Source organism: Mesocricetus auratus, unplaced genomic scaffold (assembly GCF_017639785.1).
Source record: "Mesocricetus auratus isolate SY011 unplaced genomic scaffold, BCM_Maur_2.0 Super-Scaffold_100676, whole genome shotgun sequence".
In the NCBI taxonomy this organism is placed as follows: Eukaryota; Metazoa; Chordata; class Mammalia; order Rodentia; family Cricetidae; genus Mesocricetus; species Mesocricetus auratus.
The window spans coordinates 155,668,223-155,690,346 of record NW_024429266.1 but is presented as its reverse complement, the minus strand read 5'-3'; the positions used below and the strand labels follow the sequence as shown (position 1 = coordinate 155,690,346).

Below are 22,124 nucleotides of genomic sequence, written 5' to 3'. Positions count from 1 at the left end.
GAAGGGAGTAGGTCAGCTACAAATCTAAATAATCAGTTACAGGAAGATAGTTCTAGTCCTATCAGAAGGGTCCTGCTGCCTGGGTTTGGCTGTGAATTTACACAGTGCATGAGGATGGGGTTTCAATGTGTATTTCTTTCTAGCCCTCAGAATGAGAGGTTAAACACAGGAAGAATGGGTCTCAGGAGAACAGCCACTGTAGTAAAAATAATTCTTCAATGTTGACTTGAACTCTTGCTGTTTGTCCAAACCACTGCAATGTGCACTGGTGAGAGTCTTTCTTCCTTCAGATTGTGGAACATAACTGTCACCATTTTTCTGATCAGTGGTGGTCAGGATCCAAGTTTAGTTACAAAGAGCACAGAAAATGCAGAACAGCTGAAATACCACACACACACACACCCAGACGCACGCACACACACACACCACACCACACCACACCCAGAGCAAGCCCTGGCAGGATTAACATAGCCACATAGCCAAGAAGATGGACTCCGAGAATGAGAAGGCCTTTGAGCAGGAGTGGAGTGTACGACCCTCTTGTCATTGGTTCCCTCTGGCCTTGCTGAGCTTCAGGATCTCTTCCTGAACAGTGCTACTTGTGACCCTATGTAGCAGCCACTTGTCCAATCTCTTTTCTTTTTAATTATGCCTGCTGGAGGCGAGACAAATGTCCTCTTTTCTATTCATTCCCTACCTCCCAGCACATTGGTTCCTAGAGCAGGTTTGCTAACTTCTCAGTACTTTGACTCCCTTGGTAGAATCCAGGATTGTGCAGAGTGTCCTAGTCACAGAAAAGTAGGCCCCACCTACGAGACCAGTGCTAATCGGGTCCACGGCCATTAACTTGTTTGGGTTTCCTCCTTTTGTCCTGCTAGAGGGCAGTCTTCTGTTTGCATGTACTCATGGGACTTTGGACGGGCTGCAGCATCGCAGCAATCCCCTCGTAACCACCCATGAGAATCCTTGGTAGGAAATCAGAGGTTCAAACTCTTCTAGATGTCTCCCACTGTGTTTAAGAGACAGAAACAGCCACCTTATATATTCTAGAAGGTTAGCATGAAGTTAGGAGAGTGCAAGTACAGATGAGGATGGAGAGGTGCTGCACAGGGACCTTCACTGTGTAAACAGTACACTATGAGCTGCTGGGCCCACTCTGGTGATACATCGAAGGGGATGGGAGCTCTGACCAAGTGCTCAGAGTGTTCCTCATAACAGCTCAAGCTGGAGCTACTCAGACACCCGTGCTTAGGCAGTAGGTAGGTAGCTGTCCCATGGGATATGAGTTCAGTTAGTCTGTCTCGGCATGAATGGATTTTGACAATGATCAGCCAATCATCAGTCACACAGAATGCCTAGATTAAGGGAAATCTGTTGAGGTAGGAAGAGTACATTACTAGTTCCTTTGGGCTTGGGAGCAATGGAGATATAAGGGGAAGAGCTAAAAAGGACAGCCTTTTCTGAGGTGATAAAAATGTTTAAGATTGATTGTGGTGGCGATTACAACTATTTGAAGATACTAAAAAAAGACTCACTGAATTGTTTACTTTACATAGGTGGATATACCGAATAAAACTTTTAAAGAGGAAATATAGCTTACTGTAAAAATTTGCCTTGTTAAAGTATCTTTAAACTAATCAAAATTAATGCCATTATAATTACTCATTTTACATTTTAATCACCTCTTAAAGAATCCCACTCCCATGCTCTTAAGCTGCCCTGTTGTCCAGAGTCTATCCCCAGATCCTTTGAAGGCACTGAGCGGTCCAGTTGTATCTCGGATCAGTCTGTTCTAGACAGCTGGCATAAATAGGACTATACAAAAATTTAGCTTGCTCCTTCTGACAAGTTGTAACTGAGTTCTCAGTTCTGTATTGATGGTGCTGGGGTTTAAATTCAGGACATCAGGCATGCTACACAAGTATTCTATTCTAGCACTGAGCTACACCCCAGTGTAGAATTCCTTAGCATGTATTCATTTAGTGGCACTATGGCCTCTTGTAGTATGGATATACAATTTATCTGTTCATCCATCAGATGTTGGGCATTAGGTTGCACACATTCTTTGGATCTTTTGAATAATATGCTGCACACAGTCAGGTTTTTATGTATGTTTTCTTGGGTTTATATATACCTAGAACAGAATTGCGGAATCTGTTTTCCCAAGGGGGCTTCATGACAGACTCCACATACTCACTGAACAGTGTATGGGGATGCTAATTTCCATAGTGACATTTGTTTTCACTCAGACTTAGTTGCAGTAGGAGCAACTGTCATGGGCTTACTGGACAAATGTGTGTCATCTTTGGAAAGCTGGCCATTCAAATAATTTGTCCATGTCACCTCTTTTTGCTCTTTAGCTGTAAATGCTTTTTTTTTTTTTATATTCCAGGCTGTAATCATGGTTTTCTAATACATTCTCCTACTCTGTGAGGTTTTTGTTCTTTTTCATTTTGTTGACAACCACAGTGCAAAAGTCTTACAGTTCTCTAGAGCCTAGGTTTTCTACAGTCTGTTGTTTGCGCTGTCAGTGTCACTTTTAATGCCTCACACACACAAGGTCTTGATGCCTTACTCCTCTGCTTTCTCCTAAGGGTTAGAGAACCTCAGCGACTCTTTCCTTATTTTGTTTTGTCAGGATTATTTTGGCTATTATAGGTCCCTTGCCATTTCTCTATAAGATATTAATTTCTAAATTTCTTTAATAAAGGAAACTAGGATTTTGGCATTTTACTGACTCTAGATTAACCTGGGAGCATGGCCATCCTAACTGCATTGTCTTTCTGATGCATAAACATGGTATTCCCACCATTTATTTTTCTTTATTCTTTGTCTTGGTTTTATAGTTTGCAGTGTAAAAATGTTATGTTACTCTTATATGGAAATAGGATGCAGTTGAATGTAATAGAAACTGGAATGCTTTGTATGGAAATAAATTGTGTAATGATTTTGTATCTCACAACTGTGCTGATATAATATATTCAGGTTTGTTTTTGTTTTGTTTGTAGACTTTTCTATTGTATGCATGGGTGTGGAGTTCAGAGGTCAACCTTGGATGTCATCCTCAGGATCACTCCACCTTGTGTTTTTGCAATGAATCTGTCACTGGGAACTAAGGCGTGGCTTACCAGTTGTGCTAGGCTAACTGGCCTGTGTTGCTTTTTACACTTACCTGTATAAATTCCTTTACAGTGTTTGGATGTGTTTTGTTTGTTCTTTGGTATTTGGATCTAGTCTAAAAGACTCACCCAGAATATATGCAGTGTAGGTCTGGAAGCAAGAAGTTTTCTACTGCAGGTTGCCCTCTTTTATATATCTGGAAATATTTAAATTACTCCCTGAGCTTTGGAATGTGTTTTTTCAGGATAAGGAGATTTAGTTGGTAATTTCTATGTAAGGACTTCAGGCATGTCTTTTTACTGTCTCCAGCCTCCCTGGTTTCTGATAAGCAGTCAGCTGCTTGTGTTTTGGAGGCTCTTTCTAATGTAATGAGTTGACCTGGGCCGTTTTGGCATTTAACAGGTTGACCACAGTGCATCTGGGTAGCTCTCCAGTAACTCTGTTTGTAGTCCATGGGGCCTGGGATGTATCTTTTCCATCAGATTTACTATGCTTGGGCTCATTTCTCTGAAAACTTTTTTTTGTCATGGTGATCTCCAGTTAATCTTCAGGTTGCTGTGCCTCTTGATGCTGTGGCATAGACCTCTGCCATCTGTCCAGTTTTCTTTTTGTTTCCTGGAGTAGATAATCTCCAATGATCCATCTATTTTTATAGTAAGATACGAAAAGTTCAGGATCTAGGATTCCTCAGTTTCTCCTGACTGCTATTTTCTTATCTAACATTTCCAATGTGGTTGCTGAAAAGTGGGCAGCAAAAAGAAAACTATCTTCAGTGTGCAGAATCAGATTCGCTGCATGTTGTCTTCCTGGGATGGTTGCTGCTTTTTGTTTAGGGCTGTCTCCTGGGCCTGTGCCGTAAAGCCTACTCTGCACAGCCCCTTGGATTTCTGCTTGGTTATTTTAGTGATTAGCTAACAGCAGACACAGACATCCTTACTGGGTTTCATATGCCTCCCTGGGATCCCTGTAGGTGCTGTCTGCCATCAGTTTCTGTTTGTGCAGGTCTCCCAGCCCAGTCACAGGAAAGAAATGAGAAACCCTTCAAGCCTTCCCTCGGTGTTTGCATAGCTTAATAGATTCTCGTGGCCTTTTAAATTCTCACAGGTCTATTGGAGTCTTCATTGCCCGTTACTGGTGTCTTCACCTGATTCCCTTTGAGAGTTGCTCCTCCAGCTGCCCAAATTCTAGGGCTGGGGTGATCACCTAAACAGCTGTGGGGTAAAACATTGGCGCTTGACCAGTTCATCAGCTGCTCAGCATAGGGTTTCCTCTGCCCTGCATACTCCCACAAGCTCACAGAGTTCCCAGTGCTCCAGACAGTGACAGGTGCTCTGTAGAGTTGTTCAGGGAGCTGGCCCTTACTGGCTGCTAGCTTCTGGGTTTCAAGTTTGTCACAGACCTGGGGATATAGAATGAGACTTGGATATATGAAAACACTGTACTGCTCACTGTCATTACTGAGGTATGGCCTTTTTCTTGAATAAAAAAAATATGGATTGTTATTAAACACATGGTCTTCCACAAATCTGGAAATTATTTTAGCCAGTTTTCTGGTATTTTACCTGTGTGAACAGTAGTGTGTGTTTGAGTCCTGACACTCAAAGTGCATTGAACCTCAGTCCTTTTGGAATTAGGTTTACAAGTACGACTGATGCTGCCTGGAGGTTTTGTCTAAAGCTGGCCAAGTTGTCAAAAAGAAACACTAGGCTGGTTTGATGAGTTGAGTAGTTATGGGTTTATTGCTAGCAGTAAGGTCTGAGAGCCATAGCACAGCTCTCACCGTGTCTGGTGGAACTAACTGTGCTGGCACTGTGACCAGAAATGACCCAGTTCCTTCTTAGTGTGACCAGCAGCCGGTGTACACAGAGGGCAGGGTACCTTACAGTTGGTTCTCTCCCCAGATGACTTTCCAAAGCCCCAGATCATCACCCAGCCTGAGACGACCATGGCGGTGGTGGGCAAGGACATCCGTTTTACATGCTCAGCAGCCAGCAGCAGCAGCTCCCCGATGACCTTTGCGTGGAAGAAGGACAACGAGGTCCTGGCCAATGCAGACATGGAGAACTTTGCACACGTGCGAGCACAGGACGGCGAAGTGATGGAGTACACCACTATCCTGCACCTCCGTCATGTGACATTTGGACACGAAGGCCGCTACCAGTGTGTCATCACCAACCACTTTGGCTCCACGTACTCGCACAAGGCCAGGCTTACTGTGAACGGTAGGGAAGTGACATCTTGTGCTTCTCCAACAGAGTCCCCAAACTACACTCCTGATTGTCTGTCATTGGTGTAAGGAGACACGAGCTGCTATGGGGTACATTTCTTTGTACCATTCCTTGGTACCATTCCTTGGGTTTGTCCCAGACCAAGTTTTACAGATTGAATCATTTTTTTCTTTGGGATGGGTGACTTTCAAAGTCCAGTTATGTAAAGTGACATTGTGGAGTTAAGCCTTGTATTTTTATTTGTTCACTGTCTTGTATAAACCAAGAGATGTGGTTTCCAGACTCCAGGGCATCTCTGGATCCTGTGTTAGCTTCTGCTGTTAGAGTAGATGGTGTATCTGGGAGCAAAGCAGCTTGGGACAAGTGCCAGTCCCCATTCCTCTAAACAAGCGTGCCCCCCTAGTTCAGTTCCTCATGTTGTGTTGGCACCTAGCCATAAAATTTTCATTGCTTCTTTGTAACTGATTTTTTTTGGCCACTGTTAAGAATCATAATGTAAGTTTTGGAGCTAGAGGTCTGCCAAGGGGGTTGAGAACCAGTGCTCTGGAGGATATGGAGATGAAGGGTAGGTTAAGTCTCTGGCTTGATGGCCCAGTGTGTAGGAAGGTTGTGACAAGACCCTCTTACTCAGAAGCCAGCCTTTCACCCATCAGGTGGCTTCCTTTTGGACTACTGTTTGATACGGGATGTTGAGGGGCAAAGACAGCATGTAGAGGTGAGCCATCCCAGCAGGCTGACGAAGAACTGGCTTGTGGGTGGTCACCCTCCAGTGCCTCTAAGCTATGTGTAGCACCACAAAACAGTCTCTGCCACAGCTGGGCACATTGTCTGGGCTTGCCTGAAAGAGGCCTGCCTGGGTGTTTCCTGGAGACTGAGGCAGCTGTTACTGTCCACAGCAGTGGCCTGAACATGGTCTGGATACTGACCACTGTGTCAGCATTAATATTAAAGCTATATAAGCTAGTGAACTGCATATTTTTGCCTAGGTGTGATTGATAATGTGGCCCTCATAGGCCCCAACCACAGTGGGTTTCCTCAAGGTTGGCCCATTGGTTTCTCCATGGTGAAGGCATGCAGCTTTCCCCCAATAGCAGACATTCTGTTGCTCAGCTCTCTCCAGATAGCTATGAAAGCAGGTCAGCCCCAGACCTCTACTTCTGGAGGACCCCTGTGTAGTAATTATTGTAGAGGTTTGGGAGGCGTCAGTGTTCCATCAGAAGCCTTACCTTTGAATGGCCAGCAGCAGCTCACAGCAGTAGGAAGGCTGTAAGTGTAATGGCTGTTGTGTTGTGTCTGGGAGGGGGAGCAACAATGAGCTGAGACCTGGGCATAGTGGGGATCTGTTTGCCAGGAGTCTCCTTTTGCATGCAGCCATCCCATATAGCTTTACTTGTATTTTTTTCCCCCAGTATTGCCATCATTCACCAAAATTCCCTACGACATTGCTATCCGGACTGGCACCACAGCCCGCCTCGAGTGTGCTGCCACGGGCCACCCTAACCCCCAGATTGCATGGCAAAAGGATGGAGGCACTGATTTCCCTGCAGCTCGTGAGCGACGCATGCATGTCATGCCCGATGATGATGTGTTCTTCATCACCGATGTGAAAATAGACGACATGGGTGTCTATAGCTGTACCGCCCAGAACTCAGCTGGCTCTGTTTCAGCAAATGCTACCCTGACTGTCCTAGGTTCGATATTGGTAGTGCATGTGGCAGGGTGGGATGGGTAAAACTCAAGTATTACAGGTATCTGCTTTTTAGAATAGGTGTGGTAAACTCTTTCTACTTAGTTTGAAATTTGGGGCTGCTTTTAAGCAAGAGGCTCTGGCTCATAAAAGACAATGAGCAAGAAAGTACTCAGCAGTATGTCTGTCTGAGAAAGAATTCTCTCTGTGTTGAGAGGGAGGGTAGGTGTGATCTTGGTCAGTAGTAATACTCAGGTCTACAATAGGACAGTTTGGTATGAGGCAAGGTCTTTGCTCTGTTGAGGGAAGGCTTTAGTCACATTTGGCCTTTTGAAAAGCTTGAAGCACCAGTAAAAGATCTCAGATAGCATTTCATCACTACATGGGATTGTCTCCTGTCTGGAAAATAAGTAGACTTCCAGCAGGCAAAACCCATAGATTAATGCACAATCTCCATTGCCTTCCTGCAGAAACTCCGTCCCTGGCAGTGCCTTTGGAAGACCGTGTGGTAACTGTGGGAGAAACAGTGGCCCTCCAGTGCAAAGCAATGGGGAGTCCCACACCACGCATCACCTGGCTGAAGGGAGGTCGCCCACTGAGCCTCACCGAGCGGCACCATTTTACTCCAGGCAACCAGCTGCTGGTTGTTCAGAATGTGGTAGCAGAGGATGCCGGCCGGTATACCTGTGAGATGTCTAATCCCCTGGGCACTGAGCGAGCACATAGCCAACTGAGCATTCTGCCCACCCCCGGCTGCCGGAAGGATGGGACCACCATAGGCATCTTCACCATTGCTGTGGTTTGCAGCATCGTGCTTACCTCGCTGGTGTGGGTGTGCATCATCTACCAGACCAGGAAGAAGACTGAGGAGTACAGCGTCACCAACACAGGTCAGCAGTGTGGTAGGCTGTTTGGGGGCAGCGGAAGCAGTGAGTGCTGCAGTCCAACATAACAGGAAATGGGAGCACTCAAGTTCAAGCCCCTGCTGGGCCCTGCAGTTCCTGGTCTCCATGGAGATTCAGAGGCATCAGGGCCCTGCCTGTAGTCACGAATCAGGTTGTTCCCAAGCTCTCATCATCTTGTGGTTTTGTTAGGTCCTCCATCTTCGTGGAGTGAGGTGTCTGACTGCCATGATTTTTACAACAGGAGGTTAACCAGCAGCTGCTGAGCTCTGTGGAGCTTTCAGAACAGTGTGGTGACCTTGTGACTGAATACATAATCTGTATGTATTGTTGAGGCAGGAAACCTTGTTACTTCATCATTGTTCTCCTTGCAGATGAAACCATCGTGCCTCCAGATGTTCCAAGCTACCTCTCCTCTCAGGGAACCCTTTCTGACAGGCAGGAAACTGTGGTCAGGACTGAAGGTGGGCACCAAGCCAGTGGGCACATTGAAAGCAATGGTAAGTTCAAGAACAGTGAAACAGTCTAATCTGGCTGTGTGCTGGACACAGCTTTACCTCCTCCTCGGGGTAGGCTGGGTACATGTGGCGAACCAGGTTTTTGAATGACAGGTGTTTTGCCTTGTATCTGGTGTGTACAAGGGTCTATGGTTTTAACAGCTGGTCTGCCAGAAGTCCCTACATTGGGCTTAGCACGATGTCTTCAGTGAAGATAGGATTGCAGGAAGAATAGATGCAAAGAACATTCCAGGTTCTGACCAGCTTTACAGTACTGTTGGTGTTTTACATGTGGTGGTTCAATCAACCCCAGATGAAAATTCCATTGTTACTGGTACTGTGAGTAGAGATGACTTAAGGTCTGTTAGAGAAGGTGTACAGTTTATATGCAAACACCATCATTTTACAGAAGGGACCTGGTCATCCTTGGGTTTGGGCATCTCTGAGGAGCATAGGGACCAATTCCTGGTGGATGCCAAGGGATGGGTGCTAAGAAATCTGTAGATTGTCCACTAGGCTGAGAGACCTATGCAGCTTCCAAATTATAAGGGGTTCCATTTCAGGTGTGTGCCTGAGAGACTCGAGCCTCTTCCCAGAGGTCGACATGCATAGCATTACATGCCGGCAGCCCAAGCTGTGTGTTGGATATACCAGAGAGCCGTGGAAAGTGATGGAGAAAGCCGACAGGACCACTGCTCCATATACAACAGGTAAGGGTCATTTTGATCAGGGAAAGCCATTGCTTTTGACACTGAAATCGGGAGGACTTAGTAAGTCAGAGCGGCAGCACATCTCTGGTCTCATACTGTCTCTGAATTGTACTCAGAATACAAACTGGAAGATCTGGCTTCCTTTGATTTCAGAGTCTTATGTCTCTTAGGTAAGTCTATGATGTGCTGAGCCAAAGGATGAGTTTTCTGAAATTTGTAAGGAACTTACAGAGCAAAGACCATAAACCATGGTGGTTAGCATCATCATACTTGGCCTGTCTTGTCTCATCCAGACAAGATTTCTTTCACTTTGTAGCCCAGGCTGTCCTTAGTTTTCTGAGAAGCTAGGATTAGAGGCATGGGCTACCATGTCCAAACATTGGCCAGAGGTTGACATGTTTCCCCCAGTCACTCTACACTTTATGTATTGAGCAGGGCCTCTCACTTAAGCCCAGATAGTTGCTCACTGATAGTTGTTCTAGCTGGCTGCTTGCTCCAGGATTTCCTGCCTCTGCTTCCCAAACCCTAGATTATAGGCGAGCCTGGCATTTCCGAGAGTACTGGGAACCTGAACTCTGATCCTTATGCTCATCACACACTTCACCTGCTGAGCCACCTCCCCAGGCCTGCTACAGGAGTCTTTAAGGCTAATGTTCAATTGTTCAGAAAACTCATCTCTATGCAGCCTAAATGAACTTCATGTGGACACTAAGCACAAAAGACCAGCTCCTCTCCGTGTGTATTCCAGGGAGGGGCAGTGGGATTATAAAGGCAGTGTAAACAGGACTCATCTTCCAGTCGGGGATGGAGACTTCGGGGACTCTGTTCCCATTCACCGTTGCTCTGTTCCTCCTTCAGCACACGGTGGCTCTGCTGTATGCGGTGACTGCAATACTGACATGGACAGTCAGCCTAAGGAACAAGCGTCGAGTGGACAGCCAGAGACACCAAGCAGCCAAGAGCTCAGGCAGCATAACCAAGACTATTCTCCAAACCATCCTTACACTGGGACTGCTGATGGGATTCACACCCACTCTGGGGGATCCCTCTATCCAAGTAACCATGACAGAATACTGCTGTCTTTGAAGAACAAGGCAGCATCCCCAGATGGGAAAGGTAAGTATTGTGTTAGAGGTGCATCTGTGGCGGGTTAGGGGCCCGTATGGGGTTAGTGTGCACAGGCTAACGCACCCTCGTTTTTCTTAAACAGATTCCTCTTGGACTTTAGCCAAGTTACATGAACCGGACTCCATAGACCTACAGCCTTCTCCTACGTTAACTTCAGGCAGCCCAGAGCTCCCAGAAGACGCCATACCTACTGAAGCCCAGCACTTGCTTGTTTCCAATGGCCACCTCCCCCAGGACTGTGACTCTAGTCCTGAGTCTATGCCACTGACAGGACAGCTCACTGGGAAACGGAGGGGACCATTGCTATTGGCACCGAAAAGCTAGGCTTCATCTACCTCATCTCTGTTAAAGCGGTTGCTACAGGAAAGAGGTAGGAGAAGCTGAGGGAAGTTTGTGTCCAGATGTCACTCTGGACAGTTGTAACTTCTATGTGGAGTATCGGTTGGCTAAAGGACTTGGCGTCTGGAGCACAGAAATGCAAGAGACTATTTGTGTACAAAAGGCAGGAAAAGTATTTGATACCATTGTACATAAGAGTTTTCAGAGAGTTCATATATATTATATATCTTTTACAGAGACTATTTTAATCCTTAGCGCATGGGTCCCGCTTTCAGTGATATTTTCACACTATCTAATTTTGGAGAGGGTCAGGAATAGTTCTGGTGCCTTACTGCACAGCTGAAATTCAGGTAAAACCACATTAGCTGTTGCTGGTGGTTGGAAAGAAGGGCATTTTGGCCATGTGCTCACTTAGAGTCAAGTGCATTGGCCAGACCTCTGCAGCTGTAGTTCTGGTGGCCTCATTGTGGAGCCGGGCGCACGTGACACTTGCCTTTCTTCTAGGTTCAGGGTTGTTAATCTACCAAAAGCTCAGAACAATTAAGCACTGCCTTTTGTCTGTCTGTGTAACTCACTTGGTACAAGCAAATGTCTCATCTGTCTCTTTAATGGTTCCTTGAAGCTTGTTAAGGCAGAGGCTGCCAGTGTCGGTACACCTGTGGATTTTCCAATAGTGCAGTTTAGTTCTGCCAACACAGCAGTGCAGTGGGGCAGAAGTCCATATCTAGGGCCAGCTGATTTCTCTAGAGCAGGCCTGTCCTCATGTCCCCTTGCATAGTGAAACTGGGCTTGGACTGTACAAGATAGAGTCCCAGGCCTGGGTAGGTTTGCACTTTGGGGCCCTGTTGCTAACCATCTTGTGTGTGCCAATGCATAATTCAGTAAAAAAAAAATACATGGAAACAAACTAGGTCCTTAAAATCCCTGAAAGCTAAGGGGGAGTATTGACACAGTGATGGCCTGAGTCCCAGTATACTGTCATGTCACAGGTCATCACTGCCCCAGGACAAAGCACATTCAGAAGTTTATTCTCCACAGTTGGCTGATAAATGTTACTTCCACAAAATATGTGAATTTGCTGCTTCTGAGAGGCAATGTGAAAGAGGAAGTATTACTTTTTATGTACAGAGTTATTTATTTATAGAAATTTTGGTACAGTGTACATTGAAAACATGTAAGATATTGAAGTGTCTAACAAATGGCATTAAAGTGTCTTTAATAAAGGTTCATTTATAGATACTAAGTGTGTCTGTGGTCATTGTCCTAAGTACAGTTTCCCCAAAAGGAGACAAAGCACCATACTGTGTGCACTGTTGCCCCAGAAGATGCAGTGCTGCTACATTCCGCAGATAGCTCACTAATTTTCTGCCACCTGGAGCTAGTTAGTTAAGCCTTACGCTGCACAAATACGCTGACCCTCCCACCTCCTGCGGCCAGTGCTGTCTGCACACAAAGGAGCAGCTCTGGCCGGCCCTCCAGGGAGGACAGTGGTGGTCATGGGACTTTGCTTCCCTTAGCCATGCTTCTGACAAGTCACTTGGGCCCTCCCATTCACTGGAACTGCAGCTGTCTGCTGTCTCACACACTAGGGATTCTGAGGCACTTTGCTGTAAAATAACATAATCATGTGTTTTTATAGGAGAACTATGAGGGTAATTAAAAACAGCAGCCTCCTTACCAGAAAGAATGCATGCTATGCACCTGCAGTCCATGCTTTTTAAACAAAGCTATAATCTTACACAATAGGAATTAGCCCAGAGGAGAAACACCCACATGCACAGTTCCTGCCCCAAGCCTCCCCCCTTTTCCCAGTCTAGTATTCGCTTCCAATTGGAGCTAGCTTGCTCTGTAGTGACTCAATAGATGGCAGGAAGCAAAGGACACCAATCAAACAAGAATGCTGAAGGGCCCAGCCTGAGCTTACCAGAGCATTTATTGAGAGGTCTGGGATGTAGGTCTGGAGGTCCACCAAGGACAGTTTCTGTGGGGACAGCCTGTGCCTTGGACACTCAGGGCTGCACTCTGCAGGTCTCTTCAAGGCACGACACTGCAGTGTCCACTCTGTTGACTTCGCTGCTTGGGTGGCTGGGCCAGTCACAGGACGACAGGCTGCACAGCAGTCATCTTCTTCATCTGCTGCACGGGCTCTTCCTGCTCACTTCTAAGAGCAAGCTGCGAGTCTGGTCATAGGCACCCAGAAAGATGAAGCCTCCCATGCTGATTGCTACCATTCGTGGGAAGACACCTGCAAATAACCTAGGGACAGAAGCCACAGGGTACTCACTTCAATGAACCCACTCATCAACGTGTTTCCTTCCTTTTAGGAGACCACGAAGTAACATTCCCAAGTAGGCTAGGAGCCCGGGCTAGCATGGCTGAATGCTGCACTGTCTGCCTGGGAACACTCAGGTTAAGATAGTAACCACTGTCCCGACATCTGTGCTCTAAAAAAGGAGTCAAAGGGACAAATCTGAGGTAAGGCTCATAAGGGTATACCCCAGTCATACACTGAGGGGCCTCTGGGTCTCAGTTCAGGGAGGCAAAGCAAGTTCTTAAACAATTCTGCCACTTTCTTGTTCTGGTAACTCGACTGCATTTTGTTGTTGGAGTTCCACAAATGGAATTCTACAAGAAGGAAACAAACCTTTGTGGATTCGTTTTTTTAGTGTTCAGTCTATATAAGAACACCAAAGTCACATGACTGGTGGAGGGACAGCATCTCCCACGTCAGTCCTGGACACTCAGGTGCCCCGTCCCCGTCCAGTCAGAGCCACGGTAGTGTTAGCAAGCTCTGTAGAGGAGTGGTTCTCAACCTTCCTAATGCTGTGATCTTTAATACGGTTCCTCATGGTGTGGTGACCCCCAACCTTAAAATTATTTTCATTGCTACTTCATAACTGTACTTTTGCTACCGTTAGGAATCATAACGTAAATATTATTGTCTGATAGTCTTAGGCTACATCCCTGTGAAAGGGTGGGGGTCACCACTCACAGGTTGAGAAACATTGCTCTGCAATATTCTTGAAATAGCCATCGTGACATTACTGAAGAAAGTACTCTACTAAAATGTCCCTCACCTGGTTACAGCTGGGGAAGACAAGGCAGAAGCAGGTTCAACCATAAACAGTTACAGATCCTATGATCACCAGACTAACAGACACAGGACACATCCTAGGCTGTAAAAAACAGCTTTCTGCAGAGGAGCCAGGGCCAGGGTGACAGAGGCCTGCTCTTATTTCTCCTGAAATCTTGTTACCCATAAACGTGCTTTCATGTGCAGAAAGACAAACCTAGAAAATTAGAACTTGGGCTTATGAGGTGGTTAAAGGTGCTTGCCATCAAGCCTGATGACCCAAGTTCGATCCCTGGAGAAGGAGAGACCCAGTTCTCACAGGCCACTGGCTTCAAAGAGCCGGTCTCATTCAGCTTTTGCCACTAACAAGCTTGGCAGAGATGAGAGACAGATGGGAGCAGTTACGGTGTCATTAGGCGACAAATGAAGTGGCGTGTCTTTTTTATGGTGGGGGTGGGGGTTCTACCTATGCTGGCAGGCAAACGGAACAGAGCAGGATGTGTTTCCGGGACCACAGGTGACAGCACAGGTAGGATCAGAAAGCAGGAGCTCCCAGCAGTGACAGTGAGTACATAAAGGGCTTAGTCAAGAAAAAGAAGCCAGGTGGTCAGCAAGAAAGGGGACAGTCCTGAACAAGTGGACCCCTCCCCTGCTCTGCCGCTCTGCCATCCGGCATGGCTTTTGCCCATGGGAACTAACAGGAAGACCTGCCCCCATCTGCTCTGAGAGCATCAGGCTCCTTGGTGGGGCTGCTGCCAGGTGTGCAGACTTGGCCCGTTTAGTGCAGTGCACGGGACACCGACAATGGTGGCTGTATCTGGAACTGAAACAGAGGAGGGGAACTGAGCCACCCGTCCAGGAAGGGGCCAGTTGTTCTCATTTGTCTCTGGGCCCAATCATTTGTCTTCTATCAGTAGAGTCACAGCTGTAGCTGCCTGGAGCATGCTGTACAAGGTGATCAGAGTCCAAGAGTGGGGACTCAGAAGATGAGCCAAAATCTAAACTACCTTTCAGCACCAAGGCTGGGTCAGAACAAATATCCACCCTTGACCTGTTTTGCTGTCTCTCCTCTGCCTGCAATTCTGGCATTGCTTAGTCAAGTGTGTGCCAGACATGGGCAGGGGAGGCTGGTCTTGCATCATCTACAAATTAGTGTCCAGTGGCCACGGTGGGGAACTGCCCCATCCACCGAGCCATCTCTTTGTCCCCACTTTCTCAGCACCGACAAATGGGCTACAGCTCTACAACACCATGGTCAGAGCGGTCCAGCTAAGTCACCACAGAAGCTGGTATGTGGAAATAAGACTGAAATCTGGCAGGTGGCCTTTATGATGTTGAAAGCGACTGTCACCAGCTGCTGCTTTTGTGGGCCAGCCACTGCTTACCCAAGAGACTTTCCGAACTGGGGTCCACAGGCCATTTCCCTCCTCACTCCATTTCTTTGTTCAATGTCGAATTACTAACCAATGAATGATTAGCGTGTTCTTATTTCCTTAGGAGTCAGCCATGAACAGCAGACTCACTGCAATGCTACCACCATGCCTTCCCTGTGCTGAGACATCAGGAGTCAGTCAGTCCTATCCACCAGATCCAACCTGTGTCTCAGACCATTGGAGCTGACATTCAGTAAAGCCGCTGGCTACCACTTCCACTGGAAAACTAAGACAATGGGGTTTGCTATCTGGCAAAAGCCTGACCACATTCCCCAGACCATCAAGCAGCTGAAACTGAAAATGCCAAAGTTACCCGGAAATGGCAATTAGCGATCTTCTTTGGCATGGGGCAAAGACTGGCAGCAGTGCCTGGTGAAGAGGCTGAGAGCAGGCAAGACTCAGCTAAGCACACAGGGCTGCTTCTACCCAGCCATCCCACAGCCAGCTCACCCTCCTCCCCGGCAAAGGAGGCTGCTGAGCATCTGCACAGCATGTTGAGAAGGTTCCGCATAGAAAATCCCTCTACTCTGATAGCATCTCAGCATTTACACAGCTTCAGGACAACTGTACAGGGAATCAACGTGGAGCAACAGCTATTCAGGACATAAAGCAAAACGTTTTGAGGCACACAGGGCTGGAGAGATAGTAAGGTGCACACTATGCGAGCTGGAGGAGCCAGGTGAAGCAGCACACAACCTGCAAACCAGCACACGGGGACAGGACAGGAAGATCCCGGCTCACTGGACAGCTACTGTGGCCAAAATGGTGAGCTCCAGGTTCAGTAAGAGACTCTCAAAAACACAAGATGACGCATGATTGAGGAAGACACCGACCCCAGCCTCTGGCCTCTACAGGCATGTATGTGGGAAAACACAACTGCCTGCACATCACATGCAAAAAAAAAAAAAAAGATCTAGTAACAGAACAATAATGTCCAATCGAGGCCAATCACTGTGGAACAGATAGCACAGTCATGAGCTGAGTAACGAATGCTTCAGAGAAAAACAGACTGCACAGACCAACCAGGCTAGTCCTGTAGGATGAGGCTGTGGCTGAAATAGCTCTTTTTCTACTTGTATGTCTCCAGATGCACAAATGCCGCTGTTACAACTGTCCACGATCTCCAGAGCTATACATGTTGTATTTGCAGCTAGATGCCATGGTCCCCAGATGTGACACCATCTACATTTGTGTGAGCACATTATGTGATATGTTTGCACAGTGACAAAATTACTCATCAATAAAATAAATAACACCTATAGATGCAGAGCTCATGCCCATTATTAGGCATGGCTACCAATTGCTCTTAAAAGTGGTTTCAAACACCCAAGCCACAAACACTTTCTTCTAACTCATTTTGCAAGTCTACATTGTCTAAGTGGGAACTTATTTCTATCAATGATGTAGCCAAAATACTGGTGAGGGTCCCACATTTGCATGTCATCCATGGCAGACACAAAGACTTGAGGAAGAGCCAGGGGAGAGGAGGCGAGGCAGCTGAGGCCTGGCTTTGTCCTTACCCTGATAGTCCCTGTGAGCGCCACACCCCATGCATGGCAGAGAGCACATTCCCAGCAGCAGTGCTGGAGCCCGCCTGCAGAAGAGAAGGAGGGGGTAAAGCAGTTACCTCCTGGTAGTCTGAGCAGGCTCCCCTCACCCCCATTCAAGGCACACTCTGGGTTTGGCTTCGAAATCTTGCCTACATTCAGACAGGCAGACAAACACCCCTGGGAAGCCTGAGCTCACCTAGGAACCACTGGCAACTGTGGTCAGGAAGCCAATGAGAAACAATAGACCTGGCCTGATGGGGGTGAGGATCCCACGTCTATAAAGTCTTGCAAGGATGAAAAATGCCACTTTCAGTTTTAAAATGACTCTATTCTCAGGGCTGGTCCCATCCACCTATGGATTAGAATTCTGCTCACATGGCTGTTTCCTACAGAACTGGACTCAGACAGATATGCATGGTTCAGATACATTACTAAAATTCCTTAAAGCTCAGCCCAGAGTTCGGTTGGTTGTTTTTCTTTTTAACAATTCTGACAATTGTCTTAACTGGTCACAGCCACCAGGACTAAATTCTGAGTCGGCAGATTAGCTTCAAGGAACATGAAACTAGTCAAGCTCTCTTGAGTCTTAGATCTGAAAGCAGTAGCAGGCAGAGGCCCTCAGATCGGCGGCTTGCAGAGTGCAGCTGAGAATGCTTCTGAAATGGAGGCATGCCACACACAGACCCATCAGAGTGCCAGCTACAGACAGATCTTTAGCACTTATGACAATGCTGCTCTTCCAATGTCAGGTTTCTAATGGTCCAGCAGGTACTCTGATCACTGTGTCCCTGCAACTCTGCCTGCTGCATTATCTGATACTTACCTTTGCCAGCATGATCCTTGTCTTAGCCACATCCAGAGGTGTAGTAACTGCAGCTGCAAAACCACCTGTGTGCAAGACCCAACAGTCGTGAGATGCCTAGACTCTCCGGGATCTCGCCATTTCTACACCTGCACTCACCTAACTGTCGAGTCATTTGTCATCATCTACTTGACTGTGTTGAGAACAGGATGCACACATGAAAAATTTCAGTCTACCTAGTTCACGCCTTTTGCAGTGAGGTGAAGGCAAGGAGGTGAAGGATATTCCTTTTGCACTCAGGCTAAGGAGTGAGGCCCTACCTTGCTCTCTCACAGCCTGGTACACTAATAGGACACGTGAACAGCCAGATGTGAGGTTTTCAGTGAGAAGCACACAGCTCCCAGTGGCTTTGGAGATCACACCTTTCTGCAGGCCCCCTGTCTCACAGCCTCCAGAGGCGTTTCTGTTCTGCATGGGCAGGCTCCTGTGCATCACAGGAGCACCTCCATGTAAACAGCCCACTGTCGAGGATAACAGACAATGCTTTCTCTGTTTCCCAGGCTCCGGTAACAGTCGGGGAGCAGTGACGCTCCTGTCCTCTCTGCATTACCTTAGCACTATCTTTCTCTGTTTCCCAGGCTCCGGTAACAGTCGGGGAGCAGTGACGCTCCTGTCCTCTCTGCACTACCTTAGCACTATCTTTCTCTGTTTCCCAGGCTCTGGTAACAGTCGGGGAGCAGTGACGCTCCTGTCCTCTCTGCACTACCTTAGCACCATCTTGCTTGGGCACCATTCTGCCTCAAGGCTCCTTTCCACATTCGGTGTTTTCTTCATTTAAATTCTATGATGGCCAAACTGTCCAAAGATTTTATAGTGTTCCTACCTGTGGACACAGAAACCAAGACTTTATTGCCAATATTTTGTTTATTTGTTTAAGACAAGGTGTCACTATGTACCCTGAGTTAGCTTGGACAATGCTATGTAGATCAGGCTGGCCTCAAACCCACAGAGCTTGCTTCCATTTCCCTGTGTTGGGGAATATTATTTTAGAATGTGACTTTTGTTTATGCTGCATTTGTTTAACTGTGAAAAGAGCTGAATGGCCAATAGTGAGGCAGGAGTAAGGATAGGCAGGGCTGGTAGGCACAGAGTATACATAGGAGAAACGAGGAAAAGGAGCAGCAAAAGAATGAGAGAAGGAGGAGGACATCGGGCCAGCCACCCAGCCAGCCAAGGAATAAGAAGGAAAGTAAGATATGAGGAATTAAATGCCGGGCGTTGGTAGCGCACGCCTTTAATCCCAGCACTCGGGAGGCAGAGGCAGGCGGATCTCTGTGAGTTCGAGGCCAGGCTGGACTACCAAGTGAGTTCCAGAACAGCCTCCAAAGCCACAGAGAAACCCTGTCTCGAAAAAACAAAAAATAAAAAATAAAAATAAAAAGAAAAAAAGAAAAAAGAAAAAAAAGAAAGAAAGAAAGATAAAGGCCCAGACGGAAAAGGTAGATGGGTTAAATTAGAATAAGAAAATCTGGTTAGAAACAAGTCAAGCCAAGCCTGGGCATTCATAACTAGGAATACACCTCAATGTGTGATCTATTTGGGGGCTAGGTGGCGGGCCCCTTGAAGAGCCAGAAGAGAAAAACAATGCACTACACTCGTCCTGGGACTAAAGGCATGTGCACCACCACACCAGGCCTGATGTCAGTATTTTATTCACTTGGTACAAAGAGCATATAAAACCCTGACAGGCCAGAAGGATAGAGGAACAACAGCCCCTAGAAGGCTTTGGGGGAGGTTTAGCTCCCAGGAACAGGGGGTGAGCAGCAGTTTATGGGGGGTGCAAAGGAGGCTTCCAGGAATAGCTCCAGGCTCCCTCTGCTGTGGCATGTGGACAAAAAGGGCATTTGACTTCTGACAAATGTCTTTCTAATACAGGGCTGAAACAAGGTCGTTGCAGTGACCTTGAGCTTCACAGTGACATCTGTTCTGACACTTCTGGGAAGGAACACCCACTCCCAGTTTACACTCTATTTTTGCTTACCCACGACTGCCACACACCTTACGCCTGTCAGCAACCCCTTTGTTTAGAACCCTTACTTTCCGTCCTTTTAGATTAGGAAGTTGTGACTCAGCAAGTCAGGAGCATGTGCCATGAGTCCAGTGCCCAGAGTGTGAGTCCTGGAAGGTACATGGTGGAAAGAGAACTGACCCACCAGGACCCTGACTCCCCCTGCTGCCATGGCATGCACAAGCCTTCACCCATCACCACACACTAGCGTAAAAGAAATTATATATATATATACACACATGTATATACATATATACACATGTACACACACACACACACACCCTTTCCTGTGGACATCTGCACACTCTCCAGAGATTTTATTCTCCATGAAAGTAGTCCAAAAGAAAGATGAACTCAAACCACACAGGCTCTACTGCTGAGACCAGTATTTTATGTAATTTGATGGCCCACAAATATCAGATTGCTTATTTTCTATATTCTACTTATAGGATAAACTTGAGAAGCACACTAACACATCCCAGGAAACAACGATGGGGCACAGCACACAGGGTGCTCTCGTGTGAACCAATCTCCTAAGGGTGCTTCACTGAATGAAGGGCTACAGCTTTGGAGGCCAACATTCACGGAACTGATTTCCACAGGAAAATTACTTGCTGCCTTGGGACAAATGTAATAATAACCCTCTAACAGGCAAAGGAACCCCTTCTTTCTGACAGTTTGGAGCTTCCCCTCATAACAGAAGCTAGGAATGTTGAGGAGGCAATGAGGAGGAGGCCCCAATCCCACTCCTAGCAGCTCCGCTCCCCTCTGCTCCTGGAGCCTCTTAACTGATGCATTCAGAAGCAAGGTCTCCTTCCCGTCTGCCTCCTACTCAGGCTCCAAGCAAGAATCCAGTGAGAGACTGTGCCAGGCTTTGTCACACACATAACCCTCACCTATTCTACAGTCCCAGGGATGAGGGTCTCCTCCCTCCCCACGCCCTCTTTCTTAAGAGAATATAAGAAGATTTTACTACAAGAAATTGATCCAAAGATACTACAATACCCAAATGGCACTAAACATATCACGAGGCAACATCATTAGGTGTTACTTAACAGTCGAGGCCTGGAGTGCGCAAGCTGGCAAAGCCCTTCGTTTTCCGTACTTTAACCCTGATCAGAAGCCAGGGAATTTCTAAGCATGACAAGCCATCAACACCTCCAATCTCAAGAGACACTTCTGGGTATCTGTGCCAAGCAGCTCATGAAGCAAGCTTGGGCACAGAAGAAGGCGCCGAGGATGGCACAGAGCACAGTCTTTGGCAATGACCAGGCCAATTTAATCATGGAAAAGCGCATGCGGACAAAAACTCTGATCTCTGACTTGAGGGCAAGTTTGGTCACGATGAGCAGGGAGTCGGTGAGGCAGTGTGGAGATGTTTGGACAGGACTTTGGGTCAGAGGCCATTCTTTTTCTCCCTGGATGTGCAAGACAAGACTGCAATCCACTCTTGCAGAACACCAATTTACTCAATTTGACTGGTTTCAAATTATGTTTATCCTACAGCAATGTCTTCAAAATACTCATCTTGTTTCTCTAATATTTGTACCAGGCAAAATTTCCAAAGAAAAAGAAATATAAACAAGAAATGTATTTCTTTTCTATTAATGTATGATGTTAACAATGCATCTCCCCCATAGGCCTTAAACTCCTTCACTTAGCAGAACCTCACTGAAAACCATGAGATGAGTGGACAGAAAATCGACAGGCTGCAATAAGAAACTATGTACGCTGTGCAGTGACTTCAGATCATGGTATCTTCCAGTCCCATCCAAGAGATGAGGTATTATTATAGGGACAACTTTCCTTTTGGGGTGTTGCTTTTTCTTCTGGAAGAGTAATGACTCCCTATAGCAGTCAGTTTTACAGATCACCAAGGACCAATGCACATATCATGGGATCCATTGAGGGAGGAGTGATTATTTTTAAGCTACAGGTCAGGAAACGGGTGCTCAAAAAGTTCAAGGTCTCCTCCAGGAACGGGGTTTAAGCCAGAGATTCAGCCACTTGCCAGACAGAAAGTCCAGCCTAGGCCCTGGGCACATCTCCTGGCTCAGCACCACAGCATCCTCTGTGAATCACTGCCATCTGAAAGGCCTGGACAGTGGGTTCCGATCACATGCCGCATGTGTGACAGAACTGGTCCTCCTTTCCCTCCTTTGACAAATGTCAGTGCCATGCAGAACATTCCTCAGCAAAGAGGACTGTATAGAGAACAAATTTCCAAATACGCAGTATCCATATGTTTGCATGTAAAGCTCTAGCATGATTTGAGGGATGTCTTAGGGTTTCTACTGCTGTGAAGAGACACCATGACCATGGCAACTCTTATAAAGGAAAACATTTAATTGGGGCTGGCTTATAGTTCAGAGGTTTAGTTCATTATCATCATGGTGCAGGAGAAGGAGCTGAGAGTTCTATATTTCCATCTGCAGGTAGCAGAAGGAGACTGTGTGCCACACTGGGCATAGCTTGAGCATATGAGACCTCAAAGCCTACTCCTACACAGTGACACACTCCCTCCAACAAGGTCACACTTAATAGTGCCACTCTTATAGTGTCACTCTAAGGGCCGAGTATTCAAACA

General features: G+C 46.8%; 2 protein-coding genes across 9 annotated transcripts in view; one reads left to right on the top strand and one right to left on the bottom strand.

Annotated features, from left to right (window-relative positions):
* Lrig1 (leucine rich repeats and immunoglobulin like domains 1) overlaps window positions 1–11,850 on the top strand; it is a 101,195-nt gene extending 89,345 nt beyond the window's left edge. For both annotated transcript variants that reach the window (XM_013114185.3, XM_040738171.1), the window contains 7 exons: window positions 5,022–5,342; window positions 6,758–7,039; window positions 7,506–7,925; window positions 8,312–8,437; window positions 8,998–9,144; window positions 10,003–10,260; window positions 10,355–11,850. In XM_013114185.3, coding sequence (XP_012969639.1) covers window positions 5,022–5,342; window positions 6,758–7,039; window positions 7,506–7,925; window positions 8,312–8,437; window positions 8,998–9,144; window positions 10,003–10,260; window positions 10,355–10,596 — 1,796 coding nt within the window. In that variant the 3' untranslated portion in view covers window positions 10,597–11,850. The remainder of the gene's footprint in view (window positions 1–5,021; window positions 5,343–6,757; window positions 7,040–7,505; window positions 7,926–8,311; window positions 8,438–8,997; window positions 9,145–10,002; window positions 10,261–10,354) is intronic.
* Window positions 11,851–12,526: 676 nt separating this feature from the next.
* Window positions 12,527–22,124, bottom strand: part of Slc25a26 (solute carrier family 25 member 26) — a 125,477-nt gene continuing 115,879 nt past the window's right edge. For all 7 annotated transcript variants that reach the window (XM_040738172.1, XM_005071183.4, XM_013114186.3 and 4 more), the window contains 3 exons: window positions 17,491–17,555; window positions 16,638–16,711; window positions 12,527–12,867 (listed from right to left, as the gene is read on the bottom strand). In XM_040738172.1, coding sequence (XP_040594106.1) covers window positions 12,741–12,867; window positions 16,638–16,711; window positions 17,491–17,555 — 266 coding nt within the window. In that variant the 3' untranslated portion in view covers window positions 12,527–12,740. The remainder of the gene's footprint in view (window positions 12,868–16,637; window positions 16,712–17,490; window positions 17,556–22,124) is intronic.